The 25,046-nt window shown below is 39.6% G+C and overlaps 1 protein-coding gene across 3 annotated transcripts in view; it reads left to right on the top strand.

Annotated features, from left to right (window-relative positions):
* Positions 1-25,046, top strand: part of ints8 (integrator complex subunit 8) — a 170,438-nt gene that overhangs the window by 73,970 nt on the left and 71,422 nt on the right. For all 3 annotated transcript variants that reach the window (XM_067426379.1, XM_067426378.1, XM_067426381.1), the window contains 4 exons: positions 2,876-3,058; positions 3,141-3,248; positions 9,485-9,631; positions 16,525-16,625. In XM_067426379.1, the coding sequence (XP_067282480.1) occupies positions 2,876-3,058; positions 3,141-3,248; positions 9,485-9,631; positions 16,525-16,625 (539 nt within the window). The remainder of the gene's footprint in view (positions 1-2,875; positions 3,059-3,140; positions 3,249-9,484; positions 9,632-16,524; positions 16,626-25,046) is intronic.

Below are 25,046 nucleotides of genomic sequence, written 5' to 3'. Positions count from 1 at the left end.
TGGCAAAAAAATTAATTAACGTTAGGTGTCTGTCGGTATATACTTGTTGCTGCTAAGTATGAGTACATCACAACAGTGGCTAACAGTAACATACCCTGTGACGTTAACACTGACATGATAAACAGCTGGGCGTCGGCTACGTTACACTATTGACATCCCCAACCCCACACACACACACACACACACACACGCACACACACACACACACACACACACACACACACACACACACACAGGAGAGCCACAGTAACTCCTAGGGCCGCGAATGTGCTTCTATCTGTATTTAATGGTGCTCATGTGACGGCACTGGATTCTGCTGTGCTGGTGTGATACTGCGGAACGTTTTGCGTTAGCACGTTTATGAGGTCATGTGCAGCAGCAATAACACTGGCCTCTAACTCCTAAAGAAAAAAAAGGAGACATCACAGGGCTGGAGACTAACGCTAACTACCTTTAAATACAGATAAAAGCACACTCACGGCCCTAGGAGTGACTTCTATCTCCGGTGTGTGTGTGTGGTTGGGGATGTCAGTAGTGTAACGTAGCCCACACAGCCGACGCCCAGCTGTTTATCATGTCAGTGTTAACGTCACAGGTTACTGTTAGCCACTGTTGTGATGTACTCATACTTAGCATACATATACCGACAGACACCTAACGTTAATTAATGTATTTGCCAAACCGGACTTTTAGCCTTGTTCGGTGCATATGGTGACCGGTGTTTATATTTGACCCTACATTAACCACAGTTAAGTTAGCCAACACGGCTAATGTTAGTAATTTACATTTTCCAGTCGACGTCGGAAAAAACAAAACAGCATAACGGCCGTTAAAAGTTAACCAAGCCGGCCAGGTTGCACGAGAAAACATGTAAATGGCAGATACAAAAACCAGACTTACTTGTGGCTTGGAAGTTCCTGGTAAACTGGACATTTGTCATGCCAAGAGGCTTCAGAGCTGGCGACGGGTTCCAGTAAAGTGACGCTCGGCCTACTGCGTCAGTATACCTATATGCAAATGATATGCAAACTACGCTCTACTTACCCCTCCCCTCAGACCCCGCCCCTGTCCACGCCAAAACAGTGACAGAAAGTTGAAACTGAAAATCAGTGACATTGAAAAAAAACTGACATTGTAAAAAAAATCTGTCACTGAAAAAGAGTGACATGAAGAAAAAATCTGAAGATTGTCATTGAAAAATACAAATAAATCCCAATACAATAAAAGAATAAGATTGTAAGATTTTAATTATTTTATTTTTTCATTGCCAATACTTGTTTCAATGCCAATACAATTGTTTTCAGTGCAAATGTTTCAATGCCAATGTTTCCTTTTTCAGTTCTGCTTTTGTTTTCAATGACAATTTTAATTTGTGATGCCAAATTTTAAAGTCACCATTCTGCCTCCATAACCCCTCAGAAAAATTAACTTTCCTGTCTTGTCAACGTGAGCGCGGCGCGCGCTATCACGTCATGTAAGGACGCACACTTAAAAGTAATCGGTCAGGTCGTTTACATGGTGAAAAATATAGACTGTAAAAAAATGAATAACGCGTATGGATGAGATTCAAGCTGTGCTGCTTTTGCTGGTTATGTATAGGTTTACTAAGAGGTAATTAACAACGACAGACAAGAGCACTAATATGAAGATTCAGCAGCATGCAAGCATATTCAGAAAGCTTGTAAAGCTAGATTTAAAATGACAATGTATATTATTATCAGCTATTACAGACATTGCACGTGAGATGGCTAAGACGAACGCGCACCATCAGATAGAGAGCAAGACTGATATTTACTGAACGTAGACCGAACCTCGCAAAAGACTTTTAAAAATGCCGGTTGAAATAAAATGCTGCGTGAGCTAAACCAATCAGCATGTTCAGCGCCCAAGTCCAGCCCTCGAAAGTTCCTGAACTTTGAAAAAGTACTACCCACGCATCCTAGACTTGTCAGTGATGCGTAACATTATCTATGCAGTTATTATCTATATAACTGTTACAACATTTTTTTTTTTTTACAGTAACAGACATCTGTTACAGTTATAAACCATCTACAAAAGTAAGCTTGGTGTAGTGTAACCATGTCCATGTTAACTTTATCTCCAGCGTACACAGTTTGTAATAACACAATAACCATACAGTTTGTAACTTTAGCCACATTCATCATGAAGTGTGCAAGTGATTCAAACTACACTCACTTCTTCTGGAGGTACAGCAGGAACATGAATAGTTAGCGATCCTTATTTTAGGAGCAGCTTCTAAGCCAAACCTGCTTATTACTGACCTTTGTTTATAAAGCAGTCTGGTGAGAAATGCTTTGCAGTTTGCGCAAACATGAAAGCATTGATGTTAATCGGGGGGAATATTCCCTTCGAAAACAAATCTCAGCCACTGCGTCTTCAGCGGTTCGGGTTTACAAACATCATAATGACTGCTGTGTTTGTTATTACACCCAAGAACAGAACACCATTATGGCACACGGTCGGACGGCTTGAGTTGAGACGGGGGAAAACATAATAGGAGATTATTATAGGATCATTATAGGATAGTTGCATACAGGCACTGCCAACACACATTTCCATACAACCAACTTGTAAAAGTGCATGTACCATTATATGACCCCTTTAAGACAACAGCAGTATAACAGCAAAGGTGTTGCAACAGATTAACAGCGAAGGAAACTATAGATAACACAATGTAGAGACTTCCATTTGTTTTTATTGGCAAACAATAAAACAATTAACAGTAGTGACAGTAGCGATAATGCTTGTTGTATTTCTAGAGTTTTTGTGGTTTTCTTATTCTTCAAAATTCCTTTTTTCTTTTCAAAGAAAGCGAATCATAGACATGTCACTTGTTTAACACTCTTATCTTCAGCTCAGAGAACAGGCCACAGACTCTATCATGGTGTTAGAAAGAGCCCTGAACATTAAAAAAGACTTCTACATTCACACACTTCGTACCCTTGACCTGCTAGCTGCTGATCCCAGTACAGCCAATGGAGAGACAGAGTCCTCCACCGCGGGACTCCACATCAGTGCTGATCACCTGCACTGTCAGGTGTGTCCTACAGAGAATAAAAAGGTGCCCATTCATCATGTTTTGTTATTAAAAGTGAATAATGGTCATATCTGTCCGACAGGTGCATTACGATTTAGGAGGCATTTACTTTCAGCAAGGCTGTTCTGAGGCATCAGTGTATGAAAAAGCCAGAGAACACTTCAGAATGGCTCGAGAACTCCTCACAAAGGTGAAACATTCTCATTCTCAGTCATTATTTACTTAGTCACTTCATGACACAACTGAAATGCTATACTGACCAAACAGCATCCAGGGGTCTGTTCTTTGTATGTCGCTAACTCCTTTAGCTGGATTTAATTGTTGACAATTTATGATCTTGGATTGTTTGGTTCTTCAAGCTTATTCTGGACTTACTCTGGAGCAGGTTTATTTCACGTAAACAAGATTAGATTGGATCTTTTTAAGCAGCATTGATACTTAAATTATGTCCCAGCCACAGCTACTTTATTACAAGAGTTTCTTACTGAACCAGGAGCAATAATCATTTCAAATAATAATAATAATATAATTTATTTTAAAATATTATAATGTTGTGTAGTCTATAATACTATAGACATAGCCACTTGGAGCAATTTATTTGTGATGGAATATTTACTTTATCATTTTATTGTTTTAAATGTATTATAAGTTTCACATGAGACACGAGATTTATGAGAATGAAAGAAGACAAGATTTTTACAAAGTATTTTTAAGAAATCTCGATGAAATGCATGGCTAGAAAAAATTGTTTGCTGGTGCATTTGAAATGTTTTAACTAATCTTGTAATGAATGTCCTTTCATTTCTACTTTCTGAGTATGAATTTGCTGTCATATGCAGTAAAAGACAGCAATACTCAAGCACTGTAAAAGGTTTTGCACAAACTCAACTCACTGGCTTTTTTGATTGTCTCTTCAGACCTTAGAACTGCATTTATGAGCTTCTACAACTTTTGACCTCGTAAATGAACTCCTTCACACAAAGTTGTAACATATTGAAAACACGTTTGAATGCACGCTCGCATTTACTTTCACTTTCGCAATCGTATGTACTCTGTGGTGCTGAACGCACATTTTTTAATAGACGTGTCTTGCACTGTTGCACAACGACTCCTCTGCCATGGTTAGTGAGTCTTCTCATCATGTAATCAGTGCTACGCACTATGGAGAGTTCGAACAACTTTATTTCTATAAAAAAAAATCGACAGTGAAGGCATAATGTAAACATAGCGATGACATTCTATCCTAACTTTACCCTCACACTTCGTCATGCCAATATGGCGCGAGACAGCTTTTCACTTCGTAAGCCCACTCAGTCGTCCCAATGGAGGCTTAAAATTGGTGGGTGAAGGTCGCTGCACGTTCACTCTTTTCAGCTGGGCAAATTTTTTTTTTTTGGTAATCTATATTTAATACTTAACCACACAATTATTTATTTTGTTTAACATTAATTCATAATTATTATTAAACAATTCATTATATACTTGATAGTTAATAATTCCAGAGTAAGTCAAAATGTAACAGTTTATCAATAGTCAAGTAAATGTATAATGCCAATTAATCAATTCAAAGATGATCCATACATAACATCAGATACTTTGAAGTACAAAATAAAATATGGATACCTGACTTTTGAAAATTTAATCAATCAATCAACTTTATGTAAATAGCGCTTTTACAATGACTATTGTTACAAAGCAGCTTCACAGTGTTAAACAGGACAATATTGCAACAAAATTTGTTTTGGCTATTTTGATTTGGGTAGTTTATAGAATAAAATACGACCTAATTAATACATTTAATTTTTATATTTAGTTGAATAACTTGGATCATAATTTTAGCGTCCCCAACTGAGCAAGCCAAGTCAAAGGCGACACTGGCAAGAAACCAAAACTCCATCAGGGCATGATGGAGAAAAATAAACATTGGGAGAAACCAGACTCAGCCAGTTCTCCTCTGGCCTATTATTAAACAGTGTATAATTATTATTCTGGTAACCCTGCAAGTCATAAATCATATTAGACAGGAATATTCTAAATGTTGGGTATCATGCAAGAGATGGGTTCATTTAGGATGGCTTGTCGATTACACAAGAATATGAATACGCCGGAAACGGGTTTATTGAGGCTGACGTGCTGGTGAGGCAAATTCAAATTCAGCAGACACTCCAAGATGAGCTGGTCATGTCCAGCTGCAGCTCCACCATTTGATCCGGACACGGCCTGGATCCGGTTGACTGCAGTAAACCTCAGGATAAAAAGAGAGACTAACTTGTGCGACTATTAGTGTGGATGCCACTCTTTTTATGATGTAACGAGTACATCAGGTGTTATGGGAAGTGTTCCTGGTTCCGGCTGACCTAGTTAATGCAGCCTAACAATCAGTCAATTTATTTGAATAATGAAAGTAAAAAAAATTCTATGTGTATGCCTTAGTAAAGAGATGTGATTTTAGTCTTGATTTAACCTGACAGAGTGTGTCAGCCTCCCGAACAATGCTAGGAGTTTAGGAGCTAAATAGGAAAAGGATTGACCACCTGCAGTTGATTTAGATATTTTAGGTATTATCAACTGGCCAGTGTTTTGAGACCGCAAGAGACGTGATGGAGTATAATGTGTTAAGGGCTCGCTTAAAGGGGGTGTGAAATGCTGTTTCATGCATACTGAGCTTTTTACACTGTTAAAGACTTGGATTCCCATCCTAAACATAGACAAAGTTTCAAAAACTAATGTTGGACGTTTGATAGAGTATTTCTGTGTCAAAAATACTCCTTCCGGTTTCTCACAAGTTTCGGAGAGTTTTTTTCGAGTATGGGTCGACTTGACGTTAATAGAACGGAAGGTCCTTGTATGGGCCGTACGGGCTTTTCTCCCGGTAGGGTTTGCGCGCGTGACTAGAGCGAAAGAGAGGAAATGCCACGCCACGCCACTGCTGTCACAGGACTTCACCAAATCATACCAAAGAAGTGTGTTTTTGATGGAGCGGTCCCAGCGATAAAGGTTCGGTCCTGCTTTGGAGGCAGCCGGTGAGTAAAACTGCTTCAAATGTCTTTGCTATTGGCTACCGTTGTATGAGTAAACATCAGTAAACGACACGATCGTGTGCTTCGTCATTCAAATGCGCTAACGGTTACTCCATTGTTGTTCTATGTATAACGCTACACTACACACTGACGTGCAAAACCGTTTTGCTTGCTACTTCTAAGGTCTAGTCGCATACAATAGTCCATAAACCGAATCATGTCCTCATAAACTGCGAGTAAAGACACAGAAATGTGTCTTGACAGGTCACTAAATACAGTACATACCACAGAGATGGACGTCCTGATGTTGCCGTTTCTCCTGTTCAATTTATTTCTGCCTCAGATTTGATTCTGGATCATTATCTGTATTAGCTGAGATAGCCATGGGTTTCTCCACGCTTGAGGACGTCACCACTTTGCTCGCGATCGTCATTCTTTAGCTCCGCCCACACGATACGCCTCCAGCCGCTCGTTTTTTTCCGGAAAGACTCGGTACAGCCTATATTTCTTTTATAAATATGATAAAACTAAAGACTTTTCGGAGATATGAAGGATGCAATACTACTCTATAGGTACTCAAGATTGACATGAGATTGACTGAAACTGAGTGTTTCATTCCCCCCCTTACCCGTACCCGTGGGGTGCTAAACCATTTAGTGTTTTGTAAGTAATAAGTAAAATTTTTAAATGTATGCAATGTTTAATAGGGAGCAAGTGCAGTATTGACAGAACCGGACTAATATGATCATAGTTCCTGGTTCTAGTAAGATCTCGAGCTGCTACGTTTTGGACTAATTGGAGTTTGTTTATTAAGTGAGCAGGGCAACCACCCAGCTCTAGCATTGCAATGCTCTAGCATTACAATAATCTAGCCTTGAGCTCATGAATGCATGTACTAACTGTTCAGCATTTTGCATTGAAAGCATGTGCCGTAATTTAGATATATTTTTAAGGTGGTAGAATGCAATTTTTACAGATGCTAGAAACGTGGCTTTCAAATGAAAGATTGGTATCAAAGAGCACACCCAGGTTACTAATTGTGGAGCTTTTCTGTCCAATAATTAAAAATTCAGTTTTATCTGAATTAAGTTGCAGGAAATGACTATTCATCCAATTTTTATATCAGCTATGCATTCTGTTAATCTTGTGAATTGGTAAGTTTTTTCAAACTAAAAAATATAATACAGATATTACGGATATAATATATACAGGTTTACAGATATAATAGTTGAAATCACTTTTCTAAGGAATCATATTGATGGAACTTATATAAACAAAACAAAATCACGTTAGAGGGTCGCAGGATTTAGTTACTGTGGACTAACATTACCTGCTCTAATTATAACAAGCACACAAGGAAACTTACACTCATTGGTGGGCACGGCAGAACGGGAGGATGAAAGCGGGAGATAGTCGGTTCAGCCCCATTCACCAGTAACAGCGGATTATCAGTGAATCCCATTTGTCTCCGCCGAAAGTTTATAAAACTATCCTGTGTAAAATGATCACTACAGAGGTGGTTGTTGGTGGTGATCCTCAGTTCTCCATCAAAGTGGCTCTTCATATGATCTTCACATGCATCCACCTCTTCTTGATATTATCGTTTTTCGGATATTTAAATAAGGACACAGATCTGTTTTAAAAGTGACTACATCCAGGTAACGCATTTCCGCGGCGAATGCATAGCTAGCTAGCAAACTGATGCGAATGCTATACATTTTTTTTTATAGAATTGCCTTTACAGGGACTTTAAAACATTTATGATGTTCTAGTTTACTTCTGTGGAGTTTATATATTTGTACCAGTCGCACTGAGACATTTCAAATGATATCAAACACAATACTGTATCGTGAGGATTGACATTGTAACAAAGTTTTTTGTAACAGGTGATCTCAATATAAAGGGGAACAGGAGTTTGGGGAAAGTTTCATGTGAAAGGAAAGGCGTGTAAATTAGTGTCATTCGTAGATGATTCGCTCAGTGTGATGTCGTCTCGGTCAGAGATGCTAACTGTATGAATAAGTTCAGATGCTAATTTTCTTTGTTTTTCTCAGAGCGATTAGACATTTCGGCATCAGCTAGTTTTTCCAGCCTTACAACTGCTACAAACTGATAACAGTCAGATAAGTACGAGTTTAACCATGCCAATGCAATTCCAGTAATGCCAACATAATTTTCGAGTCTATTCAAAAGAATGTTGTGATAGATAGTATCGAATGCAGCACTAAGATCGAGTAACACAAATAGAGAGATACAACCACGATCAGATGATAAGAGTAAATCATTTGTAACTCTGATGAGAGCAGTCTCAGTACTATGATACGGCCTAAATCCTGACTAGAAATCCATATACCATTTCTTTCTAAAAAGGAACATAATTGTGAAGACACAGCCTTTTCTAGTATTTTTGATAGAAAAGGTAGATTTGAGATTGGCCTGTAATTGACAAATTTTTTAGGATCAAGTTGCGTTTAAAAAAGTAAGTGGTTTAATTTTAGACAACTTAAAAGTTTTTGGTACATATTCTAATGTCAAGGATGAATTAATGATTTTAAGCAGGGGATCTATGACCTCTGGAAGCATCTCTTTTAATAGCCTAGTGGGTATAGAGGCAAGCATACATGTTGTTGATTTTGAGGATTTAACAAGTTTAGCCAATTCTTCTCCTATAGCAGTGAATGAGTGAGTAGAAGTGAGATGATTAACTTTAGATGGTGATGTCATCTCAGATGGAGACGAGAGTGAGTTGAGATGTTAATTTCCTTTGTTTCTCAGAGTTGCAATCTACTACAGTCCTTACAGTCTCTAGTCTTAGAACTTCAAAGAGAAATCTTGTCACATTTTAGTCTTGTGAGCTTGAGATCTCGTCACACCCCTATTAATTAATGCTGTGAATTGCTAAATACAACATTGAAATAATAATGTAAAGGCTGTACAAAAACTAGAAACTGTGATTATAATTAATTGGAAAACGGTGCACATTTAATTGATCTATTATAACTTTTGTAATTTTGGTTGCTTGGCTTCCTTGTAAAAGGACCAAAGATTTTTTTTCATTCCAGGTGTCTTTTTGATGTCATTGTTGCTGTCTTGCCGCCAGCCAATTGTTGCATTGCTTATTGTGATTTTGAGTATCGATGCATCTGCCTTCTTCAGGGAACACAAGATCACGCAGTAATCTCAGACAACGTAATCCGGATATTTTAATTAAGCCCGCAAATATGTTTTGAACCAAATTAGCCAGAGATCAGTTATGACAATTAGAAGATCTAGCATCTGTCAAATCATCGCCGATGTATCAAGCGAGGTACAACAATTGGATCCCAGGATTTTACTAATCTGTTGAGTTAACCAACATATATTTCTGAATCATGACTTTATTTATTTTTGTTGTGTTTGATGGCAGCTGGATTTCTCTGCATCTATCTGCTGTTTGGATGAGCAGCGGTTGGCTGGATACTGGAGCGCCTGCAGAACTCTGACTGGAACCTCAGATCCCAACGAGAGCCAACATGGTCAGATCAGTGGCTTCATAAGGAACCAAAATTATGCGGTCAGCAAAAACTCTCAATGTACTGTGCTACCATTAAATACAGGTCCTTCTAAAAAAAAATTGCATATTGTGATAAAGTTCATTATTTTCCATAATGTAATGATAAAAATTAAACTTTCATATATTTTAGATTCATTGCACACAAACTGAAATATTTCAGGTCTTTTATTGTTTTAATACTGATGATTTTGGCATACAGCTCATGAAAACCCAAAATTCCCATCTAAAAAAATAGCATATCATGAAAAAGTTCTCTAAACAAGCTATTAACCTAATCATCTGAATCAACTAATTAACTCTTAACACCTGCAAAAGATTCCTGAGGCTTTTAAAAACTCCCAGCCTGGTTCATTACTCAAAACCGCGATGTCCAGAAGGCCATCATTGACACCCTCAAGCGAGAGGGTAAGACACAGAAAGAAATTTCTGAACGAATAGGCTGTTCCCAGAGTGCTGTATCAAGGCACTTGAGTGGGAAGTCTGTGGGATGGAAAAAGTGTGGCAAAAAACGCTGCACAACGAGAAGAGGTGACCGGACCCTGAGGAAGATTGTGGAGAAGGACTGATTCCAGACCTTGGGGGACCTGCGAAAGCAGTGGACTGAGTCTGGAGTAGAAACATCCAGAACCACCGTGCACAGGCGTGTGCAGGAAATGGGCTACAGGTCCCGTATTTCCCAGGTCAAGCCTCTTTTGGGCTACAGAGAAGCAGCACTGGACTGTTGCTCAGTGGTCCAAAGTACTTTTTTCGGATGAAAGCAAATTTTGCATGTCATTTGGAAGTCAAGGTGCCAGAGTCTCGAGGAAGACTGGGGAGAAGGAAATGCCAAAATGCCTGAAGTCCAGTGTCAACTACCCACAGTCAGTGATGGTCTGGGGTGCCATGTCAGCTGCTGGTGTTGGTCCACTGTGTTTTATCAAGGGCAGGGTCAATGCAATCAGCTATCAGGAGATTTTGGAGCACTTCATGCTTCCATCTGCTGAAAAGCTTTATGGAGATGAAGATTTCGTTTTTCAGCACGACCTGGCACCTGCTCACAGTGCCAAAATCACTGGTAAATGGTTTACTGACCATGGTATTACTGTGCCCAATTGGCCTTTCAACTCTCCTGACCTGAACCCCATAGAGAATCTGTGGGATATTGTGAAGAGAAAGTTAAGAGACGCAAGACCCAACACTGTGGATGAGCTTAAGGCCACTATCGAAGCATCCTGGGCCTCCATAACACCTCAGCAGTGCCGCAGGCTGATTGCCTCCATGCCACGCCGCATTGAAGCAGTCATTTCTGCAAAATGATTCCCGACCAATTATTGAGTACATAACTGAACATAATTATTTGAAGGTTGACTTTTTTTTTGGTATTAAAACACTTATTTTATTGGTCGGATGAAATATGCTAATTTTTTGAGATGGGAATTTTGGGTTTTCATGAGCTGTATGCCAAAATCATCAGTATTAAAACAATAAAAGACCTGAAATATTTCAGTTGGTGTGCAATGAATCTAAAATATATGAAAGTTTATTTTTTATCATTACATTATGGAAAATAATGAACTTTATCACAATATGCTACAATATTTTTTGAGAAGGACCTGTATGTTGAGATAAAAGAGTACCATAGTACTCTTAATTAATGAAAGAGCCTTAATGATTACATGACAAAAAGTCATGTGGCCTAAGTCATGTGGGCAACACATTTTTGTTGCCCACATGACTTAGGCCCTGTCCCAAATGAGAAACTACATATGCCTTGTAGCATATGTGGTATGTGTACAGTTAAAATTTATAACGTTACTGTTAAGTCCATGAGGCCATAGTGTACCATCCATTTGTTATTTTGTTTCAGAAGGGTGCTTGTGAGCACCCCCTTTGTGGTGGATATGCACCCTTGGATGCACAATTTTGCAGAGCCTTCTACCACACAGTCAAAACAGCATTTTGTCAGGAAAGTGCGAACTTGTATGAAGACTAGTATGAGTGTTGTTTAGGGTTCAATTTGTGTCAGTGCCTTAGATTTGACTGGACTTGAGTGCCAAATGTGATGACACTTTGACTACAATGATTCGGGACTTGACTTGGAAAATCTTTATGGCCTACCTTCTAAGCCCATACAAATTAAAACTGCGTTGGCTGGCACTGAGCCAGAGTGAGTGGTACTTTGCTCAATATGCACTTGCCGTTTAGGTAATCACAGCTGTTTATTGTTTGAAAATGGGGGCCAATGCGTCTCTCGGCGACTGTGCCCCTATTACAAGTGGCCCGTCTCTAAGCTGAGGCCTTGTCGGCCTTGGATCACATATACTGTCACTCCCTCTTTACTCACAGCCGGTGGAAAATAGGACTCGGCCAGAAATCATGTTCATGGATGAAGTTATTAATCAGTCCCTCCAGGATTTCGCGATATTTTTTGTGATTTTTGCGATCAAAATTTTGCGATTTTTGTGGTGGTAATTTCCAGAAATTTGCGAACATTTTTGCAATGTTTTTTATATTTTATTTTTTATAATTAGTATACCACATTTACCATATTATGTATTATGTTAGATGTACAATAGTCATACACATCAATAGAACAAACAAAATGCACAAATCTTCTTTATTTTGGTATCTTACAAAAAAGGCTAGCCCAGTGGTGTACTATAGCTTTAATAACATGATCGCTTAGAAATATCTGGGAAAAGTAAATACAGCAATAAGCAATTACCTAATATAAAAAGTTCTCAAATAATTAATTAATCAAGTAAACAGTCAGTAATAAAATAAGAACTAATAAACAATTGCTACGAGGACAAATAAATATAATAACATAAATATACAGATAAACAGTGTTTTTTAAAGTCGTTTAACATTTTTTTTCTTTACTGCCTACAGTGGCCTAATACCAATACACAGACCCAATAGCTTACTGTCACACATCCCAGACCTATTCACTTAAGACACCTCCAAGACGGACATTTAGGCATAATCATGGGTGTATTTGATTATGATTGTTCAAGGGCATTAATCCTATAGAACAAATCTGTACACTCGCGAGCGCTGATAGGCGGCAAACGCACTGAATCCTCCGCCAGTCGGACATCAGTTTTTAGTGTTATCTGGCATATTATTCTTTTATTTGCTCATTCATCCATCTAGAGTAATCAATTCGCCCGGTCCTTGGCACTTATGCGAGACGCGAGAGATTCACTTTCGCTTTCACAAAGACCACACACAAGCACCCCAACGTCTGTAATCCTCATACAATCTATGTACTAAAGCTTAATATATAACTATGTATAAATTAGAGAGTTCAATTAGATATTTATTTATTTTTTTGGTTTTGAAAATAATTTATTTGTGATGATTTTGCGGTGAAATGCAAAATAACTAACTAACAAACTCTTGGATCTCGGACTGAACTCTTCTCTCTGTCACTGGATTGAAGATTTCCTCACTGGCAGACCTCAGGTGGTGAGAGTAGCACAGTTCACCTCCACCTCCATCACCGTGAGTGTGGGAGCTCCACAGGGCTGTGTCCTCAGTCCCCTGCTCTACTCTCTCTACACGCATGACTGTTTGTCCACACACAGCTCCACCTCTGTCATCAAGTTTGCGGATGATACTGTTGTCCTGGGCCTCATTTCCAACAACAATGAGACCGCATACTTGGACGAGGTGAAGCAACTGACATCATGGTGCCAAGACAACTGTCTCCTTCTGAATGTGAACAAGACCAAAGAACTGATTGTGGACTTCAGGAAGAGACAGCAACGGTCATATTCCCCTCTCATGATCAGCGGGACACCAGTAGAGAGAGTGAGCAGCTTCAAATACCTGGGTGTGAACATCTCCGAGGACCTGACCTGGACTGCACATATCCAGTCTCAGGTGAAAAAGGCCAGGCAAAGACTGTACCACCTGCGCCAGCTGAGGAAATTCCGGGTCTCACCAGCTATCCTGAAAACTTTCTATTCAGGGGCGATAGAATTGAAAGAAAGAACAGAAAGTTTACTGACTCAGTGCATCACAGCGTGGTATGGTAACAGCACCAGTCACGACTGCAAAGCCCTGCAAAGAGTGGTGCGCTTGTCCGAGCGCATCTCAGGGTCAGCTCTCCCGTCTCTGCAGGACATCTACATCAAACGATGCAGAGGCAGAGCTACAAAAATCATCAAGGACATTAATCACCCGGCCAACCCCCACTTCACCCGGCTGCCTTCTGGTAAGCGCTTCCGTAGCCTGATGGCCAAAACTGAGAGACTCTTCCCACAGGCCATCAGACTCCTGAACGCTGTCACTTAACAACATGTGACTTCACCTCACTTCAGTACTAACAAACTCACATACTGATATTGCACTGCACTTTATTCTTGTGTTTCATGTAACTCTCATTATAATGCTGTTTGCACATTACACCCCTGCACTTCTGTTATCCACGTATTTATTTTTATAGTCTCCAGTTTACTTTATCTCACTTATTTTATTCCACATCTCTTATTTCTTGTACTTGATTTATTCATAATTCTACATATATATATATATATATATATATATGGAGCGGACCTGTTTGCATTTCACTGCCGGTTGTATTCTGTATAACTGTGTATGTGACAAATAAAACTCTTGAACTTGAACTTGAAATGGCATTGTATTCAGCGATCGCGGAATCGCGAAAAACTGGAGGGACTGATTAATGTTACTGTAGTGTAAAGCAGAGCAGGACCGAGTGTTGTGGAGATGAGCACGGCAGCTGGAGTGATTTTTTTTTTTTTTTTTTTTTTTTTTTTTTAAACACACACACAGCGAGCACAGGGACTTTTATTATGACGGGACACAGTCGCCTGTCTTGAGTATAAGGTAAAGCAGCTCTATTTATCATATTAGATACATTTAAGTGTGTTTAAAATGATGTTATGACGTTACTCTGTGCGTTTGCTCAGCGCTGCTGTGACATGTTCACACTGCTAAGAGAAAAGCGCTTCTGCCAAATAAAACTGAGGGTAACACAGACATGATGCAGTTGAAAGGCGACTCCCTCAAATGCTATGCTGACACGTCCCGGGTCCTTGGTTAAAATAGCAATTTTCTCACAATTTACAAATAGTTGGAAACATTTGGGATATTTTAAGTACTCAACTGAACAAACTATATAACACTGGCCTAGTTGTGCTGCGCCGCATTCCGAACGTTGTTTAAAGCGACATATACCGGTATTGTGGTATGAACATCCCACTGCACAGTATATGCCGCCAAACATAAACAGAAGGTGTTCAAGTCCCGCCTCGGCCTGACCCCCACCACACTCACTCGGTCTCCCAGTTCCCTGCAATCAGGTGACTGGTGACTTTGTTTCCGCAGCCAACGAGCCCCTTGTTAAACACGCTCGCCTGCACACAAACACCATTTTCACTGCGACCCAGCGCACTCGCTGTACCGTGCCACAAATGCAATGCACGTGCCCACTATACAGTGCACACCGCCAAACATAAACACAATCCCCACAATGATACAAGCACAAAGCAACTGGGCTACCGGGTCCCTATTACCAAGCGGCCCACCCCCGATTCTAATTCAACCCCTAGCTTCACAAGCCCAGGCCTGGCAGGCCATTTCCGGCTTATCAAATTGGGTGTTGAACATAATAAAACAAGGTTACTCGCTACAGTTCGCTCGCAGACCCCATGCTTTCATGTTATGGTCGAGAGCTCAGTGAGAAGCAGTGTAAGTCGCGTGCTTGATTAGAGTGGAATCAGACAGAAAAGCAGTTGTACCTGAGAGCGGCTCAAGTGCTAGGTATCCTGATTATGGGTCTGGATATGTTATCCAGAGGACGCCATCTCTCCAGGGGAATGGCAAGTACACTCGCTCAGTCAAGCGAGTGGGTAATTTACACGCACTCTCCGCTAGTGTGTCCTGTCTTGAGTTTGGCCCTAACGACTCCAGGGTCGTCCTCAAACCAAGACATAGTTACATTCCTAAAGTGTTTTCCACTCCCTTCAGGGGACGGATCATTTCGCTATCAGCCCTGCCTGCGTCACAAGATGAAATAGACTCAAATCTGCTTTGCCCAGTTACAGCACTGAGGCTATACCTGCCCCTTCCAGGCAGTTGGAAGAGCTCTTTGTGTGCTTCGGTGGCCGCACTAAGGGTTGCACTGTCATGAGGCAGAGACTGTCACATTGGACAGTAGACACTATTTCTCTGACATATAAGTCTAAGGCTCTCGTTTGCCCTACAGGCATCAAAGCTCACTCCACTAGAGGCAAGGCCTCGTCATGGGCATGTTCACGTAGCATACCTTTTGGAAGATATCTGTGCGGCGGCAGGCTGGGCCTCTCCTACCATATTCATTGGATTTTATAACTTGGAAGTCCCCATTTTACAAGCCGGGACCCTGTCCATTTAATGTATTGTCATTCTTTCTTTGGCCCGATTTTCTTCCGGCCTTATCACACTCAACAACCCATGCCGCCTGTGCAGCCGAACTGCGTTTTAAATAGATACTTTATAGAATAAAGTTTTTGCTTTATATTCTTGAGAAAAGGAGCATTCCCCATACGCAATACTCGTTCCCTCTCTCGGGGAATCGAGTTTACACGAGTAACCGAGTGCGTTATCCAGCTTTTTGTTTTCATACTGTCAAATTCTTGACCAGCACCTGCATTTCATACTCCACCGTGGAAACACTTTCTAATATGGCATGCTATTTAAGAAATAATAGCAGCCATAGTAACCATTGAAAGTCACAAATTCACAAGTGCTTTTTTGTAATAAATGGTTCTCCAGTATATACCAGGAGAAAATTTAGTATTTGTTTTTCGCTGGAGCTTGCCAGGAATGTGCAGTTAGTGAAATGTGAATTTGTTGATTTTGTATAACTGTTACTATCTCTGTTTTGTATCTTTTTGCTGTAGGCATTGATCGAGGCATTTATCAGGGACAATCTGACGTTCAGTCTACCCAACAGCTTCAGACATTCAATTCAGCTAGAGCTGTTGCACAAGCTTCAACAAGGGTGAGACATGGCTTGGCTTGATGCTTTTTAAATGCTTAATGGATAATTTACATGTGTATTCAGGGTTCAAAATTACTGGGGCATATTACAAAAACTTCCTATCTTAAGTCTTAACTTAAGATATAAGTTAATTTAGGATTTTTCATTTCTTATTACAGAAGCAAATCTTAACTTTATTTAGGATTCTTATCCTATCTTAAAAAATGGTATCTGTAGTTAGGAAATCTTAAACCACTCCATCGAGTTCGATAATAAACTGTCAGGTCTGTCACTAAGCAACCAACAATGCTTCTGAGGTAAACCTCAAATCAAAGTGAAGAAGAAACAACGTGCATTTAATTTCAGTGTGGCAGAGTTTTAAATTTTGATAAGCGCCGTTGAAAAGTTAAAGCCTGTTATATAAATTGCCTTTTGCAAAAAATAAATAAAAAGTTAAATTGTATGGCGTTGTCACTTGAAGAAAGAGCGGTTACCGAAGGCTTTTTACTGTGTACTGTGATTTAAAATAAAGTTAAATTTACTGTTGGATTTTAAAAAGGTTTGACGTTAGGACATGAGTTAAGATTGAAGTTAGGACTAAAGTTAAGACCATTTTTAGGATTTTTTTTGTTAAGTTAGCATGCTTCTATGATACCCGTTTCCTATCCAAAGTTAAGATAAGAATATGCACTTAAGAAATGTCATTCTGTATTAATAGCCTGTCCTAAATTAGGTCCTAACTGAAATTGCCATGCTTCCCAAACAGATAAGATAGGATTATAAAGTTAAGATGTTTCTGTAATACGCCCCCTGGACAGCATTGGAGACTCTCAGTCACTACTTAAATGTTAAGTAAATAAGCATAGAATGTGTTTAGTACTTACAATGAAAGCCTGTCAAGCAAGAAGGCAACCCTGCGAATGATTTTTTAAGAAAACAACAGTACATTATAATAAATGCATTCTTTTGTCTCCATTCTTTTTTTTTAAACCAGAAATGAAATTTATACAAAAAGTTTATACCAAATTCTTATTTCATAGAAATTATATTCAACTTGTTTATACTGACACTTGTCAACCCACCTAATACACGTGGATTTCAGCAGTGGCGTGTAACAGTCACTCCCACTAGTCAATTTGGTGGGTTTTTAGAATGAAGCATGATGCTTTGAATTTTTTACCTGTGTGCAGCTTATGCATTTCTTCCAACATCTCACAGCAGCTTTGTTCAATGGAAATGCTGCTCTACAAGAACTCTGCATGTGCTGTTTGTTTGGGCATCCATTAACAAGGAATTATGGAATGCATATACAGTCTGATGCGTTTTGTGTTTCATAGCAAAGTGTTGCACTATTATCATTTACATGCGTGAAGTTTGTTTCAGCACCTTGGTTAACAAATCCATCTCTGCATATGCTAATTTTGGGTTGCTAAAACTGTTCATCTAGGAACACAATGTGTGCCATTTCACCAGATTTGTATAAAAACATTTATAAACTGATCAGAGATGCAGCCAATAGGCCCATGATCACTCTGGATGAACTGCAGAGATCTACAGCTGAGGTGGGAGACTCTGTCCATAGGACAACAATCAGCCGTATACTGCACAAATCTGGCCTTTATGGAAGAGTGGCAAGAAGAAGGCCATTTCTTAAAGATATCCATGAAAAATGTTGTTTAAAGTTTGCCACAAGCCACCTGGGAGACACACCAAACATGTGGAAGAAGGTGCTCTGGTCAGATGAAACCAAAATAGAATTTTTTGGCAACAATGCAAAATGTTATGTTTAGCGTAAAAGCAACACAGCTCATCACCCTGAACACACCATCCCCACTGTCAAACATGGTGGTGGACACCAACTGAAATATTTCAAGTCTTTTATTGTTTTAATACTGATGATTTTGGCAAACAGCTCATAAAAAACCCCAAAATCTCAAAAAATTAGCATATTTCATCCGACCAATAAAAGAAAAGTGTTTTTAATACAAAAAAGTCAACCTTCAAATAATTATGTTCAGTTATGCACTCAATACTTGGCCGGGAATCCTTTTGCAGAAATGACTGCTTCAATGCGGCGTGGCATGGAGGCAATCAGCCTGTGGCACTGCTGAGGTGTTATAGAGGCCCAGGATGCTTCGATAGCGGCCTTAAGCTCATCCAGAGTGTTGGGTCTTGCGTCTCTCAACTTTCTCTTCACAATATCCCACCAATTCTCTATGGGGTTCAGGTCAGGAGAGTTGGCAGGCCAATTGAGCACAGTAATACCATGGTCAGTAAACCATTTACCAGTGATTTTGGCACTGTGAGCAGGTGCCAGGTCATGCTAAAAAACGAAATCTTCATCTCTATAAAGCTTTTCAGCAGATGGAAGCATGAAGTGCTCCAAAATCTCCTGATAGCTGATTGCATTGACCCTGCCCTTGATAAAACACAGTGGACCCACACCAGCAGCTGACATGACAGCCCAGACCATCACTGACTATGGGTAGTTGACACTGGATTTCAGACATTTTGGCATTTCCTTCTCCCCAGTCTTCCTCCAGACTCTGGCACCTTGATTTCTGAATGACATGCAAAATTTGCTTTCATCCGAAAAAAGTACTTTGGACCACTGAGTAACAGTTCAGTGCTGCTTCTCTGTAGCCCAAAGGTGGCTTGACCTGGAGAATGCTCGTTGGGCTGTTGCCCATTTCCTGCACACTCCTGTGCACGGTGGCTCTGGATGTTTCTACTCCAGACTCAGTCCACTGCTTCTGCAGGTCCCCTAAGGTCTGGAATCGGTCCTTCTCCACAATCTTCCTCTGGGTCCGGTCACCTTCTCGTTGTGCAGCGTTTTTTGCCACACTTTTTCCTTCCCACAGACTTCCCACTGAGGTGCCTTGATACAGCACTCTGGGAACAGCCTATTTGTTCAGAAATTTCTTTCTGTGTCTTACCATCTCGCTTGAGGGTGTCAATGATGGCCTTCTGGACAGCAGTCAGGTCGGCAGTCTTTACCCATGATTGCGGTTTTGAGTAATGAACCAGGCTGGGAGTTTTTAAAAGCTTCAGGAATCTTTTGCAGGTGTTTAGAGTTAATTAGTTGATTCAGATGATTAGGTTAATAGCTCGTTTAGAGAACCTTTTCAGGATATGCTAATTTTTTGAGAATTTTGGGTTTTCATGAGCTGTATGCCAAACTCATCAGTATTAAAACAATAAAAGACCTGAAATATTTTAGTTGGAGTGCAATGAATCTAAAATATATGAAGGTTTAATTTGTATCATTACATTGTGGAAAATAATGAATTTTATCACAATATGCTAATATTTTTAGAAGGACCAGTATATGTGTGTTGCTTTTGTACAAATTGACCTGAAGTGCCGCTGAAATATATTTCTAATCAAGATTTTTTTTACACGAAATGGCTCATTTTAATCCCAACAGCTTTTGTAGTAATGTTTCAGTGCAAAACAAAACTATCAAAAAGTATTCTAATATGCACAGCTTAGTGAAGCCCATTGAGTCAATTTTTGCAAAGACATAAGTGTTGTTGCCTGGTCATATGAGCTTCACCTGTGACTAATAATGGATCAATTAGGTCTCAGGTGTGTATAAAAAGAACCCCAGTACACTAGACCTTCACATCAACTGCAACTAGACCTCTGCAAACATGCTTAAGATTCACCCTGGGACTAAAGTTTTTATTATCAAGAGGCTGAAGACCAGATCCACTGCTGATGTTGCTGACACCTTCATTGTGTCTCAACGTCAAGTACAGAGGATGATGAAAAAAAAGATTTGAAGAGATTAGAGACTTTTTTGACAAGCCCAGGCCAGGCAGACAACTGCTCGAGAGGACTGTTGGTTGGCTCGAAAATCCAAGGCCAGCCCATTTTCCACTGCAGCAGAGCTTTACAAGACCTGGTCACCTGAAGTCCCTCTGTCAACCAGAACAGTTTGTCAGATTCTGTCTCGAAATAACCTCCATTGTCTAATCAGTGCCCAGAAGCCAGCACTAAACAAAAGACAATTGAAAAACTGTGTGGGATTTGCCAAGGCCCACAGCCTGCTAAAAGATGGATGCTAGAAAAGTGGCAGAAGGTGGATTTTTCAGATGAATCTTCTGTTGAATTACACCACAGTCGCTGCAAATATAGCAGGATACCCATTGGAGCCTGCATAGAGCCAAAATTCACCCAGAAAACAGTGAAGTTTGGAGGCAGAAAAATCATGGTCTGGGGTTACATCCAGTATGGGGGTGTGCAAGATCTGCAGGGTGGAAGGCAGCATCAAAAGTCTAAAATACCAAGAAATCTTATATTCACAACCATAAAAGAGGCCAAATTCTGCAGCAGGATGGTGCACCATCGCATACTTCCATCACCACATAAATTCCTCAAGGTGAAGAAGATTTAAGATGCTCCAGGATTGACCAGCCCAGTCACCAGACATGAACATCATTGAGCATATGTGGAGTAGGATGAAAGAGAAATCATGGAAGACGAAACCAAAGAATATTGAGAAACTCTGGGAGGCATGCAAGACTGCTTTCTTTTCTATTCCTGATGACTTCATCAATAAATTGTATGAATCCTTGCCAAACCGCATGGATGCAATCCTTCAAGCTCATGGAATTCATACAAGATATTAAATTTGGATTTCACAGCACCACTACTTAATTTACTGACATATTTTTGTATTTGCAGTAAAAAATTGCAATTTCTGTCTAGGCAACAACTTTTGTCTTGCCAAAATGTGACCTTTCTGTCTTGATTAAATGATAAATCTTTTTTCAGTGAAACTAATTTATTTCAGTGCATTAAACTCATATATTTGGGAGGGTTTTAGCTTTTCATATAAGCTATTTCTGACACCAATTGATTAATTAAAAGTCAGGTTAATAGCAGGTGTTTCTACAAAATAGATAAGCGACAAGACTATATAATATTAGGGCTGGGCAAGTTAACGCATTATCGCTTTAACTCATTAATTAATTAATGCAGACAATTATTTTATCGCGCATTAACGTTATTTTATATTGAAAGCCTGTTGCTCACTGCCTCTGAATACACATACAGACAAACCATTGGTCACAGGAGAATACAGCTGTCTGTAAGGCTTGACATTCTTTGTATGAGACAAATCAAATATTAAAATAACCAGAAACGCGAGAATGATTCAGATTTTGTTGTTATTATTATATTCAATGTAAACAGCAATTGATAATGGAGTGTGTATCTCTGCCTCTGGTAACAAGTCGCGTTGAGGCTCGCGCTGCCTGTCTCTTTGTGAGAGACAATCATGGAGAAATCAAAACAAGTGAGCAGCAATATAAACTCATAGAAGAAACATGCTGGGGTAAAACTGAGTTTTTTTTTGTAGTTGTTGATATTTATGATTTATAATATTGTTAATAACACAAGTCGACTTTGCAGTCGTGAATGGTGTAGCCTAGTTCAATAAACAAAGAGCCTAATTAAAATTAAGTTACTTAAATTTTAGACCCAAACAACCTTTTTTGTTCCGTTTCACCCATGATTTCACCGACGAAAATAGTTCCAAAAGAAAGCAACACTCAGTGCGGTTTTTTGTTACTGAATGATTCAGTGTTTTTAATGAATTATTTGAATGAACGACTCGATAACTCACTTATGAAATTGATCACTTGCTGCCCCCTATTGGCGGTTATGTTTAAAAGTATGATTGCATGTTTTTATTTAGAACATCAATCTTAGAACATTATTTATTCCAGCTGTTTTTTTTTTTGCAGTTTAAATTATTTAATTTGATTGGTAACAGCCTATAGTGTCTTTACTATTATAACTGAATTTCTCAATCAAATGTAAGAATTTAACATGAAAGATGATGCATGCATTTAACAAGATTTAAAAAAAGGCCTTTATAAAAATTTAATAATGCCCTGGGGTGAATATTACAAATATGCAGATTTAAGTAGGCCTATGTAAAAGCTGACAGAACACTGATGAGAATATTGTAACACCTATCCTTTTTATTTTAGTTTAAGTATTACATGTACTGAGGGACCACACAGAATAATTTTGCTCATGAGTCAGATGTATTAAGTATAATGGCATAAATACAGAGATTTAACATGATACACATCCCAATTGGTAAATAGAGAACAACAAACAGTCCAGCACCCCAACCCACAGTCTTTCTTTTAGGACCAGTTAGGACCATAAGCTTTACTCAGTCTTTGTGCAATTTATAATTTGAGAAGATATTACTTCAAAGGTCAGGATGATTCCACCACTAAGTTCATCTGGAAGAGAAGGCCTCAATGTCTGAAACATAGCTTTGGTCTACCGCCAGGTAACAGTCAAACAGTAGTTGAAATCAATTCTCTCCATTCCATCTTCTCAGTTGTATAATCCCCCAAGTACTCCATAACTGCCCAGAACACAAACCCTCTGTAGAAACATTCAAACAAACAAACAAACAACCCATAACTATATACTACAAACCATAATTAGCAAAGAAAAATAAAAATAAATAATTACTTACAGATGAGCTTAGAACTATACAGTTCCTCAACCAGGGCAAAAGCCATGAGGTAAGCATCTCCGTGAAGGTAGAGGATCAACTTCCTACTCCTTTCTCCTTCTCCTATCCCTTAAATAGGTAGGCCCTAGCATGTTTCCAACCAGAGCGCCCCCTAATGCTCAGGCGAATATTAGCACTGCTTTACTGAGAAGCTATTAGTAACAGAAAAACTGTTACATACCCCTCCCCTTAAAGAATATGTTTAAGCAGTTCCATAAAACTTTTTCATCTTTTCCACATGAAAAGTTTCAATTCGTTTTGTATCATTCAACATTACTACTTGGTAATTAACATTTTTTTCAACTTTTTAAGAACTTTAGCTGGCCCTTGCCATTTCGGCGCCAGTTTTGCCATATAGGAGTCCGAGGCTCGAGACAGAGGGTGAGTACGTATCCATACCAAGTCTCCTTCTTTGAATGACTCACGTTTCCTTCTTCGGTTATAGTACCTTGCTTGTCGTTCTTGAGCTTGACTAGTCTTCTCTTTTACTCGTTCAAAGAGTTGTTTCTGCCTCTCAACATTACCATAGGCCATATGATCAGGACTAGGCGGGTTTCGTAGGAGTCGTTCCATGGGGCCTTTTAATTTTCTACCCAAAGCAATCTCGGCGGGGGTCAGACCTGTACTTTCCTGCCACGCCGTATTTATGGCATACCGGAACTCGGATATCCATCTATCCCATTGTCTGTGATTGTCCTTAACAAAGGAAGATATCATAGCCTTGAGAGTTCGATTGGTTCTTTCAGTTATATTAGTTTGTGGATGGTATGCTGTCTTTAGCTTCTGAATAATCCCCCAGCGCTTACATGCATCATTCAGAAGTTGTGCTGTAAACTGTGGCCCACGGTCTGAGACTAAGTATGTGGGTGTTCCCCATTGAGTGAAGATCTCTTTTATCAAGACATTAACAATGAGATGAGTCTTGGCAGATCTCAGCGGAAATAATTCTACCCATTTACTGCAGTAGTCCACCACCACCATCAAGTATTCATTAGACTGAGAACTCTTTGGGAAGGGACCCATAAGATCAACCCCTAACATGTGGCCTGGCTCCACTACGGGTGTTGACTGCAGGTGAACAGACAGCTTGGATATTCTCGGTTTATAAATCTGGCAAGTCTGACACGCTGTACAAAAACTCCAAACATCCTTGCGTATCTCTGGCCAGTAAACAACATTGAGTAAGCGCCTCAATGTCTTCATCCGCCCCAGATGTCCACTCAAGGGATTGGAATGAGCAAACTGTAAGAACTTCTCTCTTAATACCAATGGTATAATTACCTGCATAGTTTCCCCTTGATGTTGATTGGGCACACAACGAAATAAATAATCATTTTGAACGACATAATGAATACGTGTTGGGTCTGTTACAGGTAACTTTGCAGCTTCCCACAAAGGCTGAAGTAAGGGATCTTGCTTCTGAGTAATTCCAATTTCATCCCAGCTGACCGGTAAATCCGATCCAGTGGTTGTTGCCTGACATATAGCTATTTTACCTTTGACTTCTTGGAAAGGTATACTCCTAGAGAGTGTCTGGTACTACATTACATTGCCCCTTTCGATATCTGACTGTGAAATCAAAGATTTGTAATCTCAGAGCCCACCTAGTCAATCGAGAAGTTGGTCGGGGATGATTGAAAACCCACGTCAGGGCAGCATGATCTGTAAATACCGCAAAATGTTTCCCTTCCAGATAGTGTTTCCATTTCTCGACTGCCCAAACCACTGCCAAACATTCCTTTTCAGGAGTGGAATAGGACTTCTCAGCTCCATGAAGCAGTTTCGAAGCATATGCTATAACGTGTTCATCTCCATCATGATCCTGAGTCAACACAGCTCCTAGGCCGACATTGCTGGCATCTGTCTGAACTTTAAACATTTTTGTGAAGTCAGGT

The sequence above is a fragment of the Pseudorasbora parva genome, chromosome 19 (genome assembly GCF_024679245.1).
Source record: "Pseudorasbora parva isolate DD20220531a chromosome 19, ASM2467924v1, whole genome shotgun sequence".
Lineage (NCBI taxonomy): Eukaryota > Metazoa > Chordata > Actinopteri > Cypriniformes > Gobionidae > Pseudorasbora > Pseudorasbora parva.
This window is presented reverse-complemented; position numbering and strand designations above follow the sequence as displayed.